The following is a 24860-nucleotide window of genomic DNA, read 5'->3' as shown; positions in this document are numbered from 1 at the left end:
CTTTCTTGCAGATCCTCTCCAGTTCCATCAGGTTGGATGGTGAACGTTGGTGGACAGCCATTTTCCAGTCTCTCCAGAGATGCTCAATTGGGCTTAGGTCACGGCTCTGGCTGGGCCAGTCAAGAATGGTCACAGAGTTGTTCTGAAGCCACTCCTTTGTTATTTTAGCTGTGTGCTTAGGGTCATTGTTTTGTTGGAAGGTGAACCTTCGGCCAAGTCTGAGGTCCAGAGCATTCTGGAAGAGGTTTTCATCCAGGATATCTCTGTACTTGGCCGCATTTATGTTTCCTTCAATTGCAACCAGTCGTCCTGTCCCTGCAGCTGAAAAACACCCCCTTAGCATGATGCTGCCACCACCATGTTTCACTGATGGGGTTGTATTTGGGCAGGTGATAGCAGTGCCTGGTTTTCTTCACACATACCGCTTAGAATTATCACCAAAAAGTTCTATCTTCATCTCATTAGACCAGAGAATCTTATTTCTCATAGTCTGGGAGTCCTTCATGTGTTCTTTAGCAATTTCTCATAGTCTGGGAGTCCTTCATGTGTTCTTTAGCAAACTCTATGCAGGTATTCATTTATCTTGCACTGAGGAGAGACTTCCGTCGGGCTACTCTGCCATAAAGGCCCGACTGGTGGAGGGCTGCAGTGATAGTTGACTTTGTGGAAGTTTCTCCCATCTCCCTATTGCATCTGTGGAGCTCAGCCACAGTGATCTTGGGGTTCTTCTTTACCTCTCACCAAGGCTCTTCTCCCACTATTGCTCAGTTTGGTTGAACGGCCAGGTCTAGGAAGACTTCTGGTGGTCCCAAACTTCTTCCATTTAAGGATTATGGAGGCCACTGTGCCATTTAAGGATTAGGAACTTTGAGTACTGCAGAAATTCTTTTGTAACTTTGGCCAGATGTGTGCCTTGCCACAATTCTGTCTCTGAGCTCCTTGGCCCATTCCTTTGAACTCATGATTCTCATTTCGTCTGACATGCGCTGTGAACTGTGAGTTCTTTGGGTATGTACACGTTGCGGATTTGCTGCGGATCCACAGTGGATTTGCCACTGCGGATCCGCTGCAAATTGGCTAGTGATTTACAGTAGAATGTTATTCTTTGGGGAAAAAAACCCGCTGTGCACATGCTGCAGAAAAATCAGCGCAGAAACGCAGCGGTTTATCTTCCGCAGCGTGTCAATTCTTTGTGCGGATTCCACAGCGTTTTTACACCCATTCCATTATAGGAATCCGCAGGTGTAAAAACGCATGCCAAGTCAGCACAAAATCCGCAATAAATCCACAGGAAATCTGCATAAAAAACGTGCAGATTTTGACCTGCAGATTCTGCCAAAAGATGCAGATTCTGCACGGAAAATTCCGCACAGCAAGACGCAACGTGTGCACATACCCTTATATAGACAGGTGTGCGCCTTTACAAATCAGGTCCTATCAGTTTAATTAAACACAGCTGGACTCCAATGAAGGAGTAGAACCATCTGAAGGAGGATCACAAGGAAATTAACTTTTTTGAATTTACCAAATGGCTGCAATGAAACAAAGGGTTAAAAATTTAAAGGGGTCTGAATACTTTCTGTACCCACTGTAAATATGAGTGTCTGAGCAAAGGGTCTGAATACTTATGACCATGTGATATTTCAGTTTTTCTTTTTAATAAATTTGCAAACACTTCTACATTTCTGTTTTTTTTTCAATCAAGATGGGGTGCAGAGTGTACATTAATGAAAAAAAAATGAACTTTTTTGAATTTACCAAATGGCTGCAATGAAACAAAGAGTGAAAAATTTAAAGGGGTCTGAATAATTTCCGTATCCACTCTATGTGTCATGAAGATTGCTTTTTTCTGTGATCTAAAACCCATATACATGTGTATGTGATGACATGATTATATTTGAATATTTTTGTTAAAAAATAAATGTGGATTGCTATTCATGGGAAAAAAATAAGACATCCCCTGCAAATAAGTCCTAACCCATCTTTTGGGGCAAAAAATAATATAAAACCCGGTCTTATTTTTGGGGAAACATGGTAGCTAGAAAAGTGACATATATTTGTCCAGGTGAGGTAATGCCCCTGACCCCATTCCTACATAAAGATGGAGCATTGGGGGAGGGGTGAGAGGGAAGCACCAAGCATAGATGAGTGTGGTGGTGTTAGCTGGTAAGGGCGCAGTGTTGAAAGCACATTCACTGACTAAGGCCATGTGCACACGGTGCGGATTCTGCTGCGGATCTGCAGCATTTCAGGCTCTGCGGGTCCGCGGCAGTTTCTGCTGCGTTGTACAGTACCATTGTTTTCAATGGTAATACCAAAAACGCAGTGCATATGCTGCAGATTTTTCGGCGCGGATTTGCTGCGGGTTACAATCAGCAGCATGTCAATTCTTTGTGCGGATTCCGCCGTGGTTTCACACCTTCACCATTGTGAGGTGTGAAACCGCAGGGCTAAACCGTAGGCTAAACCGCAGGTATTTTGACCTGCGGATTTTTCAAAATCAGCGCTGAAAAATCCGCAGCACTTCCAACTACGTGTGCACATAGCCTAATATTGGTTTCCTGTGGACAGCACAGAGTTTTTCTTGAGGTCTCCAGATAATGGCACCCCACTATGTACACGCACGTCCCGCATAACCGCTTCACATCAGTCCTGGTACTTCAGTCCCAGTGGGAGTCTGATTTGATGACTTGATAAAAAGTACATCATATTCAGTAATCAAGAGCTGAACCCATTATATATCAAATGTTGACTTTTATTAGGATGTTTTTCTTGAGATCTTTGCAGCCATGGTGTAGAACAATATGCAGTAGATCGTGGCCTTTTATCCAGCGCAGGCTTTTCTGAAGTGCCCCCATTTACCTATTCAAGGACATAAAATGACACTTCTGGCTCAGGCGCTGCACGAACCTTTCTTTTATTGACATAAGAGGCTAAAATCTTCTCCAAAGTCTATTCACGAATATCAGCGAGGAAATAAGGACCAAAATATTGACTTTTTTTCTCTTATTTCTGATGGATTTTCTCGTGGAAGACATTAGTTTTGGATTTGGTTTGTGCATTTTGACTACTTGCAACTGAGACATATTTTTGGCTGGATCAACATTCATGAGTTTGCTAGGAACTATAAATTAGAGACATGTCGCTTCTCATACCTCAAGGGGGAAACTTGTTCTGCTAGAATCCATGGGGTGATGGATAGATTGAGAACGTAGATGCCTTCTACAGCGAAGATGTAGGTTTTACTTCAGTGCTCAATATAAGGGTATTTCACGCCTTTGTAGAGAATAACCATTAAAGCAAATTTACAGTATTGACCTCCATTTTACAACAAGATATATTCCTTTAATCTGGGAATAGCAGGATCAGAGGTGTGTCAGATTATTAGATGGTCATACAAAAGGTGTAGCAATGTAATAATAGAAGGAAAACTCAGGTACTCTCTCCCAGAAGGAACTGTAACTATGTCAGGTATGCACTCCTTTTTGGTACTTAATTCTCTGTCAGGTACTCTTTCCCATCACTTACTCTCTCCTTCCTTCAGGTTCTATTAATAAGATCAAACATTTACAGGATTATCAGATTGTCATGAAAGCATTTACAAATATAGGTGAAGGAAAATACAGGCAATCTTTCATGTCAGGTGCTTTCTCCCTTCAGGTAGTCTGAGGGTATGTGCACACGTTGCGGATTCTGCTGTGGATTTTTCCGCTTGGATTTTGCTAAATCCGTATGTAAAATGACCTGCGTTTTACCTGCGGATTTTCTGTAGATTTCTGCAGATTTTGTGCGGATTTTGCCTGCGTTTTTACACCTGCGGATTCCTATAATGGAAGAGGTGTAAAAACGCTGTGGAATTCGCACAAAGAATTGACATGCTGCGGATTCAAAACCGCAGCAAATCTGCGTGGAAAAATCCGCAGCATGTGCACAGCGTTTTTATTTTACATTGACTATAATGGTACTGTACACCGCAGGAGAATCTGCTGCGGATCCGCAGGGCCAAATCTGCTGCGGATCCGCAGAAGAATCCGCAAAGTGTGCACAGACCCTAAAGTCTGTTAAGCACTTTTTCTCTTAAGGTACTCTCTCCCTTTTTTCATGTACTCTCTACTCTTTCTTGTTTAGTACTTTCTCCTTTTCATCAGGTATTTTATCCTGTCTGGTTCTCTCTCCATTAAGGTGCTCTTTTATCTGTTAGGTACTCTTTTTTCCCTTCAAGGACTGTTCTCTTTCCCGTAAGGTACTCTCTCCTTTCTGTCAGGTACTCATTTCTCAATCTGGTTCACTTTTCTATAAGGTACTCCCTCCCTTTTGTTAGGTACTCTCTCCCCCGTCAGATTCTCTTTCCTGTAGGGTACTCATTGATCTGTCTGGTACTCTCTTTCCCTTCAAGTACTTACTCCTTATTCAGATTCTCTTTCCTGTAAGATACTCTCTCCCTTCTGTCAGATACACTTTCCTTCATTAGGTTCTCTTTCGTGTAAGGTACACTCTCCTGTTTGGTTCTCTTTCCATTAAGATACTCTTTGATCTGTCAGGTACTCTCTTTCCCTTAAAGTGCTGTCTCCTCCGTCAGGTTATCTTTCCCGTATGGTACTCTCTCCTTTCTGTCAGGTACTCTCTCCTCAATCAAGTTTCCTTTTTTCTGTAAGGTACTCTCGCTCTGTTGTCAAGTACTGTCTCCTCAATTAGGATCTCTTTCCTGTAGGGTACTCTTTGATCTGTTTGATACTCTCTTTCCCTTCAAGTACTTCTTCAGATTCTCTTTCCCCTAAGGTACTCTCCTTTCTGTCAGATACTCTTTCCTCAATCAGGAGGCCTTTTTTTCTGTAAGATACTCTCTCCTGTCTGGTACTCTCTCCTCAATCAGGTTCCCTTTTTTCTGTAAGGTACTTTCTCTTCAATCAAGTTCTCTTTCCTGTAAGGTAATATTTGATCTGTTTGGTACTCTCTTTCCCTTTAAGTACTTTCTCTTTCAGATTCTCTTTCCCCTAAGGTACTCTCATGTCAGATACTCTCTTCAGGGTCCCTTGGTCCCTTTTTTCTGTAAGGTGCACTCTACTTTCTCTCAGGTACAATCTCCTCAATCAGGTTCTCTTTCCTGTAGGGTACTCTTTGATTTGCTTGGTAATCTTTCCCTTCAAGTACTTTCTCCTTCAGATTCTCTTTCCTGTAAGGTACTCTCTCCTTTCTGTCAGGTACTCTCTCCTCAATCAGGGTCCCTTTTTTTCTGTAAGGTACACTCTCCTTTCTGTCAGGTACTCTCTCATCAATTAGGTTCTCTTTCCTGTAGGGTACTATTTGATCTGTTTGGTACTCTCTTTCCCTTCAAGTACTTTCTCTTTCTTCAGATTCTCTTTCCCGTAAGGTACTCTCTTCCCTTCTGTCACATACTTCGTAAGTTACTCTCTCTTCAATATTTTGATTCTGGAGATTTCAGATTACTCAAGAAAAAAAGTGGAGAAATATCTACATTTTTTTAAATATTTTAGGTACCTTGCCATTATTTGAAATTCCTAATCCATTCATATTGATAACCAGAGTGCAGTAAATTATGGGATCCAAATGACAATTACTGGCAATGGTCTTCAGCATGTTGCTCTCCAGCTTCTGTGATCTAGTTTTCCCAGCATGTTTTGGCAGTGGCAGTAGGAATGGCTTTGCAGGAGCTGGAGGGCAATAGGTTATAGACTAAACAACATGTATTTACTTGTCTAGAATAGTCCTGCAATTATCAGGCTCTTGCAACCAATGCAGACCAAGCGGTGAGAATTGATGTGGTCACAAGGTACTAAGCGATAGAGTCATGTGTACCTCGGCTGCAGGTAGCTTCGACCCCATGAGATGCAGGTCTTCTAGGTTATTACTCGGCCAAAAGGAAAGTCTAGACTTTGTATTTTATCTTTCCTAGTGAACAGTTATGGGGAGGATGACGAACTAACTACATCTTCAGACAGTGATGAAGAAGTGTTTAAGCAGTTTCAGATATCAGTGTCACGTTCTCAGAGCTTTCGCTCCATGGTGTCTGAAAAGGCAACACAGGCCGGCCCTGAAGGCAAGCAAAGGTTCAGCCGCTTGTTGTCAAGCCACGAGGAGCTGAGCACAGAGGCCTCTGAATGTGAAGGTATTGCTTGGAAAACTGCCGTATTTTTCTTTTGAATCTGCAGCATTTTCACATTTTTTGGAGCATGAAAAAAACCACATTAGTTTTCTCATTATTTTTTTTTCCTTTGGTCCCATTGACCACCATTACCTTATTTTATCCATCTTTTTTCAGTGTGTCCTTTCACCTCTTTTTATGCTTCTTACATTTGTGATATCTCTTTGTATATTTTATGTTATTACATATATACTTGAGATTTTTTGTGGTTTGTGTATTTATTTGTGTCTCTGCTTTTTTTATGCTTTTATGTTGTGAGAATTCTAATGATAAATCTAAATGGTTGATGTTTACAGTTCATAGAGTGTTTATTTGCTTTTTTTATTCAACAACATATTTATTCATAAATATCTAATGTACACACACACACAAAAATAATAAAAATATATATACAGTGGGGGGAAAAAGTATTTAGTAAGCCACCAATTGTGCAAGTTCTCCCACTTAAAAAGATGAGAGAGGCCTGTAATTGACATCATAGGTAGGCCACAACTATGAGAGTCAAAATGAGAAAACAAATCCAGAAAATCACCTTGTCTGATTTGGCAAGATTTATTTTGTTAATTATGGTGGAAAATAAGTATTTGGTCATTAACAAAAGTTCATTTCAATATTTTGTTATATATCCTTTGTTGGCAATGACAGAGGTCAAATGTTTTCTGTAAGTCTTCACAAGGTTGGAACACACTGTTCGTGGTACGTTCCTCCATGCAGATCTCCTCTACAGCAGTGATGTTTTGGGCCTGTCGCTAGGCAACACGGACTTTCAAATCCCTCCAAATGTTTTCTATGGGGTTGAGATCTGGAGACTGGCTAGGCCACTCCAGGTCCTTCATATGCTTCTTACGAAGCCACACCTTCGTTGCCATGGCGGTGTGCTTGGGATCTCTATCATGCTGAAGGACCCATCCACATTCCATCTTCAATGCCCTTGCTGATGGAAGGAGGTTTGCACTCAGGATACATGGCACCATTCATTCTGGGTTCTGGTCCCTTTGTAGAGAAACAGCCCCAAAGCATGATGTTGGAACCCCCATGCTTCACAGTAAGTTTGGTGTTCTTTGGATGCAACTCAGCATTCTGTCTCCTCCAAACACGACGAGTTTTGTTTCTACCAAACAGTTCTACTTTGGTTTCATCAGACCATATGACATTCTCCCAATACTCTTCTGGACATGTACTGGCTTAAGCAGGTGGCCACGTCTGGCACTGCAGGATCTGTGTCCCTGGTGGCGTAGTGTGTTACTGATGGTAGCCTTTGTTATGGTGGTCCCAGCTTTATGCAGGTCATTCACTAGGTCCTCCCATGTGATTTTGGGATTTTTGCTCACCGTTCTTGTGATCATTATGACCCGACGGGGGGAGATCTTACATGGAGCCTGAGATCGAGGGAGATTATCAGTGGTCTTGTATGTCTTCCATTTTCTTATTATTGCTCCCACAGTTGATTTCATCACACCAAGCTGCTTGCCTATTGCAGATTCAGTCTTCCCTGCCTGGTGCATGGCTACAACTTTGTGGTGTCATTCAACAGCTCTTTGGTCTTCACCATAGTGGAGTTTGGAGTGTGAATGTTTGAGGTTGTGGACAGGTGTCTTTTATACTGATAACATGTTCAAACAGGTGCCATTACTACAGGTAATGAGTGGAAGACAGAGGAGCCTCTTAAAGAAGAAGTTACAAGTCTGTGAGAGCCACCTATCTTGCATGTTTTTACGTGACCAAATACTTATTTTCCACCATAATTTGCAAAAAAAAATTGTCCAAATCAGATAAGGTGATTTTCTGGATTTGTTTTCTCATTTTGACTATCATAGTTGTGGTCTACCTGTGTTGTCAATTACAGGTCTCTCTCATCTTTCTAATTGGGAGAACTTGCACAATTGGTGGCTGACTAAATCCTTTTTTTTCCCCACTGTATATGTATGCATGCATATATATACATATTTTTTTTATTTGTATATTTGCTTTCAAAAGGCTCTGTACACTTGAGGCTTCTACTTATTCTGGAGCTGGAATAACTATGCCACATCCAGTTTCAAGCAGATACCATTGAATACTGGATGACCCCCTTGAATATAACTGTGTCTGTTGGGGTTGTTTTTTTTCTAATACAGGCTGAGCTACTACTATTTATCTGTGAATCTAGAACCGCTAATGTAGCGTAGCAGCTTAGTTTTTTGACAAGGATGTAATAGTAAGTCCAATGTCAGGTGTGTGTAGAGCAGGCTCAGGAGCTGAGCAAACCACAGTTGTGCTACAAAGCTGGCATCTGCTCCTAACAGCAGCGACTGGAGCTTGTGCCGACCACTGCTGTTTAATCTCTTAAAATGCTGCTGTCAATTTCTGGAAACAGGAAAACATCATATAAGTACAGCGATCCTGCCCAGGTACCTATCAGCCTTCCCACAATGTGATCGGAGCGCTGATGGGCTTCATAGAAGACCAGGACGTACGTTTGCTATATATGACAATACTGTGGAATTTCAGTATATAGAACATGTGATTAAACAATCTTAGAGTTGAGTCCCAAAATGGAACTAATATAAAAATTGTAAACAGTAAAAAAATAAAGTTTTAAAAAATAAAAAAAATTGAATTACCCCTTTCCCCTTATAAGAATTAAGATATTAAAAAAGGGAGAAAAAAAAACAGTACACATTTAGAATTTCCACTTGTGCAAAAGTCTAATCTGTACAAAAAAAATAAATCAAAATTGCCATTTTTGATTTCCTGTAACTCCAATCAAAAATGCAAGAAAAAGTGTTCAAAATGGATTATGTACTCCAAAATGGTATCAATAAAAATGTCAGCTCGCCATGTAAAGAAAAAAAGAAATCAAAGGAAAACTAAAAGAAATACTGGATCTTAGAAAATGGTGATAAAATTTTTTTTTTTTTTTTTTAAATGTCTAATTTTTTTCTCCACCAAAATAAAAAACTATATGTTTGAAATCACCGTAATTGTACTGACCTGAAAAATCATGTTGCCAGGTCATTTTACCACAACAATGAATACTGTATCATGGAAACTCAAACAATAATGGAATTTTGTTTTTTCACCATTTTGCCAAACTTGGAATTTCTTTGTTTTCAAGTACATTATAAAGAAAAATGAATGACGCTATCCAAAACTTCATCTTTTCTCACAAAAAACGAGACCTCTTACAACTAGGTCTATGTCGATGAATAAAATAAAAATTATGAAAGCTAGGTATTGATCATTGTGGCAGCCTTTAGTTTACATTTGTGTTTTTAGACCCCTAGTACAAGAAATTCCATTATTTGGTGGAGCCTAAGAGAACGAAATAGATTTGATTGCTCTGGCCATGTCATCTGTTTAGATTTGGATGTTCTTAGTTACCAGTCCTACAACGGAGACGATCTTGTATCCATACACTCTGCCCCTGCATCAGTAGCGGACGGGAGTCAAACTGCAGCCAGACCAGAGGCCACGTCCATCTGTAGTCGTCAGGTCACAGAAGGAAGTCAAGAGATGGAGACTGCTTTCAGCAACGATGGCTTTGAGGAACATGATGCTACGGATAACTCATCAGGTTGGAGTCAGGAGGTAAGACTCGTTTCCGGCATGGTGAGGTAAAGGAGGACCATACACAGCGGGCAAATTTCTTTAGCCCACCTAGTAGACTACTTTAAGGACTGAGGTGTTAGTACGAGAATAGGATGATTTGTGATTGCCTCATTAAGACAAGCTCTTTTTATATTGATGTCATATATGAGCATGTGGACATCATAGAAATCAGGACTTTCTTACTTGAGCAGTAACAAAAGGCCACCCTATAAGAGCAGCCTCAGCTCTGGCAGACGTAATGGTGACCATATATCTAAGGCACTGGGAGATGGAACTGAAAAAAAACTAAACATTAAAACATATTACCTGTCCACAGTACTGGTGATAACTATGGAATCGGTGGTGGTACAACTGCTGAGATCGCCCACCAACCTAAGAATGGGGCCCTGTTGAATGACATAGTGTCTGTGCATGTGAGCCATCCATTGTCTGCTAAAGATAGCTGGGTACAGCACTTAGCTTTTTCCATCAGTTCCACTGATAATGAATGGGCAACAATGGAGGACCTTGTAACCAGACTCCCATCAATCACAAATTTATAGCTGATAACTTTTGATGTTGGGAATAACCTTTAAGGTAGCCCCTATAGAAGACTGAGAGCCCAACTGTACTACTGAATGCCTCTGATTTCATATGGAGGAATACAGAGTTTTTCACTCCAACAAGGAATTTGAATTAAAGTCATGCCTTATTTCATTGGGTGGCGTATTATGGAGAAGGCAAAAAAAATATATACAAGAGTACTGTATATAGACATTATCTGAAGGCACATGTTTGCCTACAGATCTGTAGGAAAGAGATTTAGGGACCAACCTACATTGGGCATAAAGCTCATATAGCTGCTGGCACATTCAGAGAGAGATCTCTCTCTTAACCCCCAAGCTTGACCAACCATAAAGAGGAGTAAAGCCCTATAAACTTTAGATAGATGTTGGCCGAATGATGGTTTGGTCGGTAGCTAGATTTCCTGACTTTCTGAGCACACCTGTGTTCTCTATGAGAGAAACATCTCTGGCAATGGCTTATCTCTAGAGAACAAAAGGATTTGTAGTCTGAAATCGTACATGATCGATCCTTAGCTCCCTCAACATCATCTGTCGAGGGCCCCCATACACCTTAGACTGATGATCCTGTTGGGTTTGGCCAATGTTAATCTAACTTTTGATATATGGGGACCTTAAATCCCTGCCAGCCAAGTCTGGAGGCAGCTCATCTCCCACAGGATCAAAAGAATTGGACTTTGTAGTTCAACATGGCCGATCTTTCTCATCCCTATTGGAAGAGTTGGGATTTTCCATACACATTAGATGGTCACCTGGTCCCCCTGGTTCGGCCAACATTACTGTTGTGTGTGTAGGGAGCATTTCCTTTTTTCTTGCACAGGGACTACTTGTGACAGAAGCTATAAGAGTATAAAAAAAGCAAAAATGCTAAAAATGAAAACAAAATAAAAAAAAATCCGGAAAGGACAAAACTAGTCAATATGATCTATTAATCTATCAATCCAGTCCCCTTTGCTCCTTGACTGCATTCTCTACACTTCTTCCATCCAGAGCTTCTCTGTATTATTTTCATTTCATTTAATGTAACCTCATCCATTATGAATAGCACACCATGATAAAAGGGCAGATAGGTCTTCTTGGAAAAGATGAGCTTTTAAGCTGGACTTCCCTTACAGAAGACAAACCATCGCCCCAGCTCTCATTTACTGCGCAGCCTGCCCTCGGATCATGCTCACACATAATCCTATTTAGTCTACTTTTAGTGAAGTTAACCGTTATCCATGGAAACCATTACATCATTAATCCAGTGCCCAGTTAAATTTTCCAACTCAACAGCACGGAGAGGAGATGATCTTCTACCTATAAATTGTTTTAATCAAGGCTCGCTTGTTCCTGCTCTGCATTTCCATTGAACTATTTTCCCCTATCTGCTGCGTAATAAACCCCCCACAACCACCTTTAATTATAGCATTGAGCGCCAAACGGTCTGATTATCCCATTTACATTTTGAATAATATTATATTAGCATACACTTCAATAGTTTTGGCATTGTAATTATATAAGCCAAATTGCTAAGTGCTTTATAGACGTGTAATAGAGTTGTTTGTGCCTCCGCGAACTGTACATTATAATTTTATGCCCCGGAGGATTACTGGAAGAGGATGCACAATTTCTCCACTTTCCAGTTACAATAATGGAAGTAAATACCATTCCTATATCAAGAACAGAAAGCTGGATGACCGCGATGAGAAGCTGCATGACAGCTTCCATAGAGGTTGCTGCCCAACTCAACTGGAAGGCAGTGTCATACGCAAAATATCAAACCATCACTTCATTATGGCACCCTATTTTTACTCTTTCCATGTGTCTGGAGTCAATTCCTCATAGCCTGTTCACTAACAAAGCAGTTCCTCTGGAGAGTCCTCGCCAGATAACAGCTCCGGCACCACCCTGATTTGTTAACAGTACTGAATATACTATAAGCGCACTGTCATCAGCCAACTAATCCTCGACTGACATCTTCCTTGCCAGGCAAAGAGCAGGGCTGTGATCAGAGCTGACTGCCCATAACCCAGCGCTGCTCTGATGAATGGAACCGAGCGGCTGCAGGGAGAATTTAACTCATTTTCCCCCTTTAGCTGCACTCCCAAAAAATCTGATGCAATGTTTAAAATTATTTTTACATGCAGAGCACCGCTACTGGTACTTAAAATATCACAGTATTTTAGGAATTGGCAGAAAATCATGTCCATGATACATCTGTTGAAAAAAAAAGTGATAATGCTCTTGTGGCGCCCCTGAGGGTTCAGTTGCCACAGAGGTACTGCACCTCCTCCTGAGGTGTGGTGCCCCACCATCCAGGTAAGGTGGGAACTCCTGACCACGCTCCAACACTCGCATCCCACACAACACAGTAGTTCAGCAAAGCCACATTGCGGCTCCCTGCTTGGAGTGTAGCAGAGCACCTTTGGTGGCTCCCTGCTTGGAACACTAAACGTACTGGGAGGTGGGTGGAGTTTAGAATACTTAAAAGAGTGGGAAGGTTTAGAATTTGAGGGAGTTCGAGGTCAGTCAGTCGGAGAGAGTCACTCAGAGAGGAGTGAGGAAAGGAGATCCCTGGAAGAGGGATGGAGGAAGGAGGTGCTGCAGCAGACCTCAGTGACCTGGGTCTGCTGGCACGGGAAAGGAAAGAAGGAGAAAGACATTGAACTGAAACCTGATCTTCCATAAGAAGGAAATAATAGCATGGAACGTAGGAGTAAACGGGAACAGAGGACGTGGGTTAGAGGAAGAACCCTGCCTAGAAGTTCTAAGCGCAAGGCTGGGGCTCGGTCCCCGAGGTTGTATGGACACTAATGGTTCTGCAGCAGACACCGGTGGAGTAGTGGGCTGTAAATGCACTACTCCCATTTAAGACTTGGGGGCACAACAGCAACATTGATAGTGAGCCGGGACTCAGGAGTAAGGAGTCCCCGAAGCAGGCTACAGCTGTCTGCCGTACAAGTAGATTTCTTGGGAACATCTTAAAGGAGGAACTCCAGTGTAACTCAGTACTAGGAGATCTTCACACTTAAGGGCGCTATAGAGGAGACGTTCAGAAAGGCACATGTTGGCGGAGTGTTGGAAGGGAGCGTCATATCTTGCCTGGAGGTCGACTGATCCCCTGACCCGGATTACACAGCACGTAGGCAGGCACCTGTGTGTACTACAGACTGTGAGTAAAGCTTTGGAACTACAAGCCCTTGTGTCCTCCATTTATTCCTGCGCCAACACCCCTGGTACCACTACATCTGGCTACCAGCTTCTACACTGCCTGCGCCTCTCAGCTACCCCCACATGTACACTGCCCTTTGACTACAGCTCCACCTGTGGGGAGCTTCACCATCTTGGCTGCAACACACCACCAGTCCCAGAGGATCTGCATGCAGCGTTGGCCTAACATCTCACTTGCCGAACACCACAGGTGGCGTCACAAACTATTCATCAATTCTATTTCATTGTTCTTTCACCCCCTTTTGCCATGGAGCCCCAGGGCCACGGACCGGGTCACAGCTTCCGTGACAACTCCCATTGAGATCAACAGGCCCGGTACCGAGTACCCCGATAGCCCTGGTCGGACGCTCCACTCTAAAGAAAAAAACAGATTGAGGGAAAAGTTAGTGGAAAACCCAAAAGACTTATCACTGTTCTCCAATGAAGACAAACCCTGCCTATATCCCTGTTTAGGGGACATGTACTTCCATTGTATTACACCTTTGTCATACAGGGGAAATGCAAAGATGGCCATGACCTTTTCCTCCAAAGACAGTTGTTTAACAGGAGCTACAACCAAACTCTCTGATTGTTACTGAAAAGAGAACCCCTTTAAGTTGTCAAATGTTACTCAAATGGGTAATGTCATGATCCAGTCCACAGTTTGTTTTCTGATGTCTTCTCTTTGGACTGGTCATGTGGGAGTTAATCCCCTCTGCCTCATTCTGGAGCTCGCTGGGCTATTTCAGTCCTCTGCAGCCTGTGGGCCAGCATCAGCTATACTGCAAGCTTCCAAGCTAGTGCCTCTGACCTGTTTTCCGTTAGGGTATGTGCACACGTAGTTTTTAGGTGCTGCGGATTTCTCCCCGCGGATTTTATAAAATCCGCAGGTAAATTTCAGGTCAAAAGACCTGCGGTTTACCTGCGGATTAGGCTGTGGTTTTGCCCTGCGGTTTATCACCTCTACAATGGAGGAGATGGTAAAACCGCAGCGGAATCCGCAGAAAAGAAGTGACATACAGTTGTGGCCAAAAGTATTGACACCCCTGCAATTCTGTCAGATAATACTCAGTTTCTTCCTGAAAATGATTGCAAACACAAATTCTTTGGTATTATTATCTTAATTAAATTTGTCTTAAATGAAAAAACACAAAAGAGAATGAAGCAAAAAGCAAAACATTGATCATTTCACACAAAACTCAAAAAATGGGCCAGACAAAAGTATTGGCACCCTCAGCCTAATACTTGGTTGCACAACCTTTAGCCAAAATAACAGCGACCAACCGCTTCCGGTAACCATCAATGAGTTTCTTACAATGCTCTGCTGGAATTTTAGACCATTCTTCTTTGGCAAACTGCTCCAGGTCCCTGATATTTGAAGGGTGCCTTCTCCAAACTGCCATTTTTAGATCTCTCCACAGGTGTTCTATGGGATTCAGGTCTGGACTCATTGCTGGCCACCTTAGAAGTCTCCAGTGCTTTCTCTCAAACCATTTTATACTGCTTTTTGAAGTGTGTTTTGGGTCATTGTCCTGCTGGAAGACCCATGACCTCTGAGGGAGACCCAGCTTTCTCACACTGGGCCCTACATTATGCTGCAAAATTTGTTGGTAGCCTTCTGATTTCATAATGCCATGCACACGGTCAAGCAGTCCAGTGCCAGAGGCAGCAAAAGCAACCCCAAAACATCAGGGAACCTCCGCCATGTTTGACTGTAGGGACCGTGTTCTTTTCTTTGAATGCCTATTTTTTTCTCCTGTAAACTCTATGTTGATGCCTTTGCCCAAAAAGCTCTACTTTTGTCTCATCTGACCAGAGAACATTCTTCCAAAACGTTTTAGGCTTTTTCAGGTAAGTTTTGGCAAACTCCAGCCTGGCTTTTTTATGTCTCGGGGTAAGAAGTGGGGTCTTCCTGGGTCTCCTACCATACAGTCCCTTTTCATTCAGACGCCGACGGATAGTACGGGTTGACACTGTTGTACCCTCGGACTGCAGGGCAGCTTGAACTTGTTTGGTTGTTAGTCGAGGTTCTTTATCCAACATCCGCACAATCTTGCGTTGAAATCTCTTGTCAATTTTTCTCTTCCGTCCACATCTAGGGAGGTTAGCCACAGTGCCATGGGCTTTAAACTTCTTGATGACACTGTGCACGATAGACACAGGAACATTCAGGTCTTTGGAGATGGACTTGTAGCCTTGAGATTGCTCATGTTTCCTCACGATTTGGTTTCTCAAGTCCTCAGACATTTCTTTGGTCTTCTTTCTTTTCTCCATGCTCAATGTGGTACACACAAGGACACAGGACAGAGGTTGAGTCAACTTTAATCCATGTCAACTGGCTGCAAGTGTGATTTAGTTATTGCCAACACCTGTTAGGTGCCACAGGTAAGTTACAGGTGCTGTTAATTACACAAATTAGAGAAGCATCACATGATTTTTTGAACAGTGCCAATACTTTTGTCCACCCTCTTTTTTATGTTTGGTGTGGAATTATATCCAATTTGGCTTTAGGACAATGATTTTTGTGTTTTTTCATTTAAGACAAATTAAATGAAGATAATAATACCAAAGAATTTGTGTTTGCAATCATTTTCAGGAAGAAACTGAGTATTATCTGACAGATTTGCGGGGGTGTCAATACTTTTGGCCACAACTGTATCATTTCTTTCTGCGGATTTGAAACCGCAGCAAAACCAAGCAGAAAATTCCACAGCATGTGCACAGCGGTTTCCATTTTACATAGAGTAAAATGGTACTGTACAACGCAGCAGATTCTGCTGCGGACCCGCAGGGCCAGAAACGCTGCGGATCCGCAGCAAAATCCACAGCGTGTGCACACACCCTTAGTGTTCCTTCTGCCCATGATTACCTCAACTTGTGTATGACTGGCTTGATCTCTGGACTCTGCTTCTGGTTTTTCCTATTCTGATACGACGCTTTCTGACTGGCTTTTGACCCTCTGGCTTGTACCCTGACAACGGCTTACGTCTTACGTTTCTGATACCACGTTCCTGGTAGGTCCTGACTTCTCGCTCGTCCCTGACTACTGTCTCCCTTGGTACTTTTGCTCCTGATAGTTGCTGACTTTAGCTAGTCTGACCACTCTTTCGTTACCTGTGACACCTGTGCTGTTCCTCTGTGTTACTACACTGTGTGTGTGCAACCTCTCTTCCCTCACTAGCACCCCCTGGTGGAGGATGCGCTGTACTGCACTGCAGCAGCACGTTGCAGGTAAATCAAATTTAAAGTGACTGGTGTTGTCACAGAAAAAGTCAATGAATTCAAAAACCATCTTTGACTTACAAAACTCCCAAACTCCTTTGGCATCACTCCAAATTTCCAATTACATAAAATTGCATTTGGGTGGTCACCAGTTAGCCATATATTCTTAATTTTGGAAGTCATTGTTGGTTCAAGTATATGCATCTAGTACATGTTGCCCATCAAGTTTGGTTAGAGTTCTACTAGTTTAAGGAAAGTGCCAAAAGAGCAGGCCTTTTTATTTTTGCAGTTGCGTTAAAAAAAAATGCACCTCGCTTGCAAAGTCTGAATGCAACTATAGAAAAAACATGGCTTCCCCCAAAAATAACCATGTTGTCCTAATCCCTGACTACCCATTTAATACAACATTATTTTGCCTAATTACACAGTGTCTTTTGCCTCCAGGAACAAGTGGACGACCTTGCTTCTCCAATCACCCATGTGCCAATTTCCAAATGTGGAGATCTGGATGTTGCGCTTTATTACAAAGCTGCAAGTCAGAAGTTGACTGTGACCATCATGGATGCCAAAGATGTCCCAGATAAGGATCGGAGTGGAGTAAACTCTTGGCAAGTCCATGTTGTGTTGCTACCAGGCAAAAAGCAAAGAGGGAAGACCGTGATCCAGAAAGGTCCCCAGCCAGTGTTTAACGAGACCTTTACATTCAAGAAACTGGAGCTGGAGGAAATAGCGAACAGTGCCCTGCGCTTCCGCTTATATGCTGTACACAAGAGGATTCGTGAAAAAATGATGGGCGAAAAGCTCTTCTCACTAAAAAAGGTTAAACCAGATGAGGAAATCAGAAAGACATTGGTCTTAGAACCAAGGAGCAATTTAAGTGTAAGTATATGTGTGCTGGGAACTGTCCTGATTTTTGGGAAATAATCCCAGTAAATTCAGGCATGGGGCAATTTGAAAGGGGTCGTAATTTAAATAAACCTTACCCAAAAGTGGTTATTCCCTTCTGGTTTGGGTAGGACTTAGGACCACCACGACTGCTGAGTACGCATCTTATCTATTGCCTATAGTCATGAGAAATCTAGCACGGAAGCTATATGCAAATTAGACTGGAACTGCACTGAGGGTGTGTCAATGTGCCTTGACCATTTCTTCAAATATTGCACTGCCAGCCTGATTTGCATATGACTTCTACACACAATTTCTCATGGCTGGCACATCTCATCTCTACATAAAAGGTATCATTTTTATTAGCGGACGAGGGCCTACAGTCATACCATTACTTCTATATGTAAAAATGTGCTGTGAGTTTGTAGTTTTAATTTAGATTTTTATTAAAGAATTATTAAATTAACAAACAGGTACATTGTAGTGATATATATAAAAAAAAAATCGAACATTTAGTTGGGTGAGGTGCTAATGGGACGCCCCCTGTCAGGGCTGTGGGGTACTCGGTACCGGGCCCGATGAGCTTCAATGGGAGATGTCACGGTAGCTGGGACCCGGCCTGTGGCCCTGGGCGCCCATTGTAAAAGGGGTTTGTTGCAGTGTGCTTATGGTGATGAAAGTTTATAAGTGATTCGTGAGTGGTAATGAGCGGTACCACGTGACCACTGAAGACAGGAAGGGAGACAGTGGAGAAGCGAGCGAGGCTGCAGAGACCGCGGCAGGATGGGTGAGTATAGCGATATTCACCTGTCCCCCGGTCCATCGCTGCTCACCGCTGTCTCTGCTGCGTCCTGTGTCAGTAACATTTAGCTAGCAGGGGGCGCGGTGACGTGGTTAGTGCGCGCCGCCCCTCTGCTGGCTGAACAGTCACAGACACAAGAAGCGGCAGACAGCGGCGATGGACCCAGGAGAGGTGAGTATGGCTTTTTTTTTTGCAGCATATGGGGGCATAGTCTATGGAGCAGCATATGGGGGCATAGTCTATGGAGCAGCATATGGGGGCATAGTCTATGGGGCAGCATAAGGGGGCATAGTCTATGGGGCAGCATAAGGGGGCATAGTCTATGGGGCAGCATAAGGGGGCATAGTCTATGGGGCAGCATATGGGGGCATAGTCTATGGGGCAGCATATGGGGGCATAGTCTATGGGGCAGCGTCTATGGGGCAGCATATGGGGGCATAGTCTATGGAGCAGCATATGGGGGCATAGTCTATGGAGCACTATATGGGGGCATAGTCTCGTCAGACCACACTTGGAGTATTGTGTGCAATTTTGGACGCCAGTGCTCAAGAAAGACATTACTGAGCTTGAAAGGGTTCAAAGGCGGGCTACTAAAATGATAAATGGAGTTGGTTCACTACAATACCCAGAAAGGTTATCAAAATTAGGTCTATTTACTCTAGAAAAGAGAAGACTTAGGGGAGACTTAATATATATGTACAAGTATATCAGAGGGCAATACAGAGATCTCTCCAATGAACTGTTTGTACCAAGGACTGTGACAAGAACAAGGGGGCATTCTCTTCATTTGGAGGAAAGACAATTTCTGCACCAGCATAGAAGAGGGTTCTTCACGGTAAGAGCAGTGAGTCTCTGGAATTCTCTTCCTGAGGAAGTGGTGATGGCCTACTCACTGAATGAATTTAAGAAAGGAATGGATGCTTTTCTTGTGAGTAACAGTATAGAAGGTTACGAATAACAGAATATTATAGGTAGATGGTTGACCCAGCTTAGGGGAAGGAATTTTTTTCCCTATGGAGATAATTGGCTTCTACTCTGTGGGTTTTTTTGTCTTCCCCAGGATCAACAATGCAGAACAGCTGCACTAAAAATAGGCTGAACTAGATGGACATAAGGTCTTCCTTCAGCCTTCAAAACTATGTTACTATATGAGGGGCATATTCTTTGGAGCAGCATATGGGGCATATTCTATGGGGCAGCATATGGGGGCATAGTCTATGGAGCAGTATATGGGGGCATAGTCTATGGAGCAGTATATGGGGGCATATTCTATGGAGCAGCATATGTGGCATATTCTATGGGGCAGCATATGGGGGTATAGCCTATGGGGCAGCATATGGGGGGCATAAACTATGGAGAAGCATATGGGGGCATATTCTATGGAGCAGCATATGGGGGCATATTCTATGGAGCAGCATATGGGGGCGTATTCTATGGAGCAGCATATGGGGGCGTATTCTATGGAGCAGCATATGGGGGCATAAACTATGGAGCAGCATATGGGGGCATAGTCCACTCTTGGCTTATACACGAGTCAATAAGTTTTCCCAGTTTTTTGTGGCAAAATTGGGGGGGGGGTCGGCTTATACACGGGTCAGCTTATACACGAGTATATACGGTAATCCGGTAATCTGGGTCATGAGTAAAAGACATTGTCAGAGCTAGCTTGTGCTGCATGGGTTGGAGGATAGGCATTTTGGTGGTTATATGAGAAGGAGTTTGGAGAAGTTATCTGTGACTGTTGCGTGGGTTTGTAAGTGTGATAATTCCCTTCTCTCCTCTTACTTTGGTTTTGCCCCATCCTAAACTCAACGGTCAATTCCTCTGTTATAAATGAGTGAATATTTGTATGCCTGGTATTTTTAGTTACCCTTGTTCGTGTTGCCTTGTTCGTCAGGTTGGTGTACTGCGGTGCATGGCAGCTCCCCTCTTCCCAGGGTGGGGGAAGGGAACAGACAAAGAATAAGCAAGGGTGGAGGCCCCGGCATCTTCACCTTCAGAAGTATCCCAGGGAATAGGGCGAGCTAGAGCGCCCCCTAATGATTGGGACAGGGAAGGCACCCCTGGTCCCAGGTCACCCGACAGCAGAGTTGTGACATTGCGTTTGTTTAGGAATAATAGGGATAAGTTTGTTAAGTAAGGCTTCCAATGGCTTTTTTTTTAAGGTTAGTGTTCAGTGACTGAAAGAAAAAGGTGTTATACCCTAGTCCAAATTCTATGCACCACGGGCACATCCATTAAATTTGGTACATATTCCCGTCAGGATCACAACTTCTAAAACACCTGGGAGAGTAGTCGGGAACTGCCTTGGCAACTCTAGCTGGGGTTAAGTACCATCTAGTTAACACCTTATAGTTTGTCTCTAGCATTAAGGTATATAGAATTCCGCCAGTTGAAGAGGACCAAATCTGAGACCATTCTGGGTTATTAACGGCAGAGCCAATATCACACTCCCAGCGAGAGGTGTACATTAAATTACACCTGTGTGAGGTGTAGTTGATATGTGAGTAGAGAAGAGGGTACCTGGGGCATGTGGATCCTGATGACATCCAGGGACATGGCCTCCGGGATCTTGGCCGCCGGGCCGGAACATGCTCAGATTCAGATTAGATTCAGATTCAGATCAGATTAGTGATCGGACCCAAAGAGTGGTCGTAAATGGCTGCACATCCAGTTGGAAGAATGTCTCAAGTGGGGTACCACAGGGCTCTGTCCTGGGCCCTGTATTGTTCAACATCTTTATCAATGATTTAGATGAAGGAATTGAGGGTAAACTGATTAAATTTGCTGATGACACAAAGCTAGGAGGGATAGCTAATACTAGAGAAGAGAGAGAAAGGATTCAAAAAGATTTAAATAAACTGGAGAAGTGGGCAGCAACTAACAGAATGGTTTTTAACAGGGAGAAATGCAAAGTACTACATCTGGGCAATAAAAATGAAAAAAAACATATATAGAATGGGAGGAATAGGGCTAAGTGACAGCACATGTGAAAAAGACTTGGGTTTACTAATAGATCACAGACTGAATATGAGTCAACAGTGTGATGCAGCAGCAAAAAAGGCAAATGCAATTCTAGGATGTATTAACAGAAGCATACAGTCTAGATCACGTGAAGTCATTATTTCCCTCTACTCCTCTTTGGTCAGACCTCATCTGGAATATTGTGTCCAGTTTTGGGCACCATATTTTAAAAAAGACATCAACAAACTGGAGCAAGTTCAGAAAAGAGCGACCAGATTGGTGACCGGTCTGCAAACCCTGTCTTATGAGGAAAGGTTACATGATTTGGGAATGTTTATCTTGCAGAAAAGAAGACTGAGAGGAGACTTAATAGCTGTCTTCAAATATCTCAAGGGCTGTCACATTTTAGAAGGATCATCTTTATTCTCATTTGCACAAGGAAAGACTAGAAGCAATGGGATGAAACTGAATGGGAGGAGACACAGATTAGATATTAGAAAAAACTTTTTGACAGTTAGAGTGGTTGATCAATGAGTGGAACAGGCTGCCACGAGAGGTGGTGAGTTCTCCTTCAATAGAAGTCAGAACAGAGGCTGGACAGACATCTGTCTGGGATGATTTAGCGAATCCTGCTTTGAGCAGGGGGTTGGACCAGATGGCCCAGGAGGTCCCTTCCAACTCTACGATTCTATGATAAGTGATAGTAGCACACTTTCAATGTTACGCTGTTTGTATTGATGCAGAAGATGAGAAACCCTCCGGATATTATCAGATGCTTGCCTACGGGGCACAAAACCAACCTGATCATTGTGTATGAGAGATCCCAGACCTGAATTTAGACTTTGAGATCAAATTTTTGTTAAGAGTTTGAGATCTATGTTGATCAGGGATATTGGTCTTTAATTAGACCATAAAGTGTGATCTGAGTTTCGTTTGGGTATCATGGATATCGCCGCCATTAAAGAGGTTGCCTCTGGCCTATGAACTTCTCTTTATGAATTAAAGAAGGTAGTGAGATGAGGGAGTATGGTATTTCTTGTAGTAAAAGGCTGTGAACCCATCAGGGCCTGGTGTTTGTTAATCTTTAAATTTTTAATTGCATTTTCTATTTCAGAGGGAGAGATGGCATGATTTAGAAGTTCGACCCCATTAGGGCCAAGGGTTGGGAGAGTGGTAGCGTTTAGGAAGGCTTCTATTTTTTGTGCATTAATTCAAGAGGTGATATTGTATAAATGTTCAAGTGGCTTTTGAAACTGGTGAATAATTACTTGCTGATTGGAGGTTAAGCCTGTGGCAGTGCGCAGATGTATAGGAGTACAAGGCATCAGGAGGCATTTGAGGAGTCTGGCAAGGTTGGAATTATTTTTATTATTAAGGGCATAAAAGCGTTGTTGAAACTAACAAATGGCTCAGTCCGTGTTTTCGGAGAGGCAGAGATCCAGTTTAGAGCATTCATGTGTGAGGTCACGGTATGTAGAAGGGGAGGACGAGTTCTTCATCTGGGACTCTAATGTTGAAACCCTAATCTCCGGAGCAGTTATTCTTGCGTATTTTCTTTCTTCTTACGAGAAGTTTCTTGACTGCAGAAGCCTGTCAACACTGCTTTATGAGCTTCCCAAAGGGAGACTGCAGAAGAAGCTGACCGGAGGTTCAGTGAGAAATATTCATCGAGATGATCTTTCAATCTCTGAGCAATTTCAGGATAAGAGACTAGGGAGTCACTCTGAGTCCTGTTGAATGAACGGGGTCGTGGGTGTAAAGCAGGTGATCTGGACTAGAGTGGTCTGACCAGGGAGTAGACTGTATAGAAATGCTTGATAAGTTAGGTATGCATGATGGGTGGGCAAGAATGTGGTATATCCTAGTATAGATGTTGTGGAGAGAAATATGTATAGTCCTTGACCAAGGGGAATTGTTCTCTATATAAATCCACCCATTGGAGCTGGGAAAGGAGTTTGTTTAGAACAGCTGAATCTGTAGACTTGTCAAGAGTCGTGTTAAATATAGTGTTGGAGTCAACACAGAGTAGTGTAGTGCCTTGGGCATGTTCAGAGACTAAATCGGGTAGTCGAGAGAAGAAGGCAGATTGAGGAGTACTGGGAGCATAGTAGGAGACAAACGTCACAACCTCATCAGAGATAGAACCTGTCATCATGAGATAGAACCTGACACCATGAGATAATGGCCCTCTTTATCTGCGACTAATGATTTAACAATGACGGGAACAGATTTCTTGAAGCAAATGGCAACACCTTTAGTTTTATTTGGGGCGCAAGCTGTGTAGAAAAGTGGGTAAGAGGGGGACAGAAACTTTGGGTGCATTGTGGTAGACAAATACGTCTCTTGAAGGCAAATTACGTCTGCTTGTTGGGATCTATAATAGTGGAAAGCTTTGGTACGTTTGTGCTGAGAATTAAGACCCCCCCATGCACATTCGTGATATGATGGTTAAAGGCATATTCATAAGGGTCTCGGTTATATAAAAAGCAGAGTTTGCAGTTTTAATGTGCTTCCAGCTTTAGATTTTTCATTATTACTCCAAGATTTGCCTTTAACCGATGGCATATATTATACAGTCATATGTAAAAGTTTGGGCACCCCTATTAATATTAACCTTTTTTCTTTATAACAATTTTGGTTTTTGCAACAGCTATTTCAGTTTCATATATCTAATAACTGATGGACTCAGTTATATTTCTGGATTCACATGAGGTTTATTGTACTAACAGAAAATGTGCAATCTGCATTTAAACAAAATTTGACCGGTGCAAAAGTATGGGCACCCTTATCATTTTCTTGATTTGAACACTCCTAACTACTTTTTACTGACTTCCTGAAGCACTAAATTGGTTTTGTAACCTCATTGAGCTTTGAACTTCATAGCCAGGTGTATCAAATCATGAGAAAAGGTATTTAAAGTGGCCACTTGCAAGTAGTTCTCCTATTTGATTCTCCTATGAAGAGTGGCATCATGGGCTCCTCAAAACAACTCTCAAATGATCTGAAAACAAAGATTATTCAACATAGCTTTTCAGGGGAAGGATACAAAAAGTTGTCTCAGAGATTTATCCTGTCAGTTTCCACTGTGAGGAACATAGTAAGGAAATGGAAGAACACAGGTACAGTTCTTGTTAAGCCCAGAAGTGGCAGGCCAAGAAAAATATCAGAAAGGCAGAGAAGAAGAATGGTGAGAACAGTCAAGGACAATCCACAGACCACCTCCAAAGACCTGCAGCATCATCTTGCTGCAGATGGTGTCACTGTGCATCGGTCAACAATACAGCGCACTTTGCACAAGGAGAAGCTGTATGGGAGAGTGATGCGAAAGAAGCCATTTCTGCATGCACGCCACAAACAGAGTCGTCTGAGGTATGCAAAAGCACATTTGGACAAGCCAGTTACATTTTGGAAGAAGGTCCTGTGAACTGATGAAACAAAGATTGAGTTGTTTGGTCATACAAAAAGGCGTTATGCATGC

At 42.6% G+C, this 24860-nt stretch overlaps 1 protein-coding gene across 6 annotated transcripts in view; it reads left to right on the top strand.

Moving 5' to 3' along the window:
- Positions 1–24860, top strand: part of SYT16 (synaptotagmin 16) — a 95560-nt gene that overhangs the window by 59192 nt on the left and 11508 nt on the right. For 4 of the 6 annotated variants that reach the window (XM_073570975.1, XM_073570991.1, XM_073570978.1 and 1 more), the window contains 3 exons: positions 5915–6127; positions 9507–9733; positions 17176–17610. In XM_073570975.1, coding sequence (XP_073427076.1) covers positions 5915–6127; positions 9507–9733; positions 17176–17610 — 875 coding nt within the window. The remainder of the gene's footprint in view (positions 1–5914; positions 6128–9506; positions 9734–17175; positions 17611–24860) is intronic. The other 2 variants (XM_073570987.1, XM_073571006.1) reach the window with 1 other exon arrangement.

Source organism: Dendrobates tinctorius, unplaced genomic scaffold (genome assembly GCF_039654945.1).
Source record: "Dendrobates tinctorius isolate UK_male_01 unplaced genomic scaffold, ASM3965494v1 ptg000006l, whole genome shotgun sequence".
Taxonomy (NCBI): Eukaryota; Metazoa; Chordata; class Amphibia; order Anura; family Dendrobatidae; genus Dendrobates; species Dendrobates tinctorius.
Note: the sequence above shows the minus strand (reverse complement) of the source record. Positions and strands in the feature narration are given on the sequence as shown.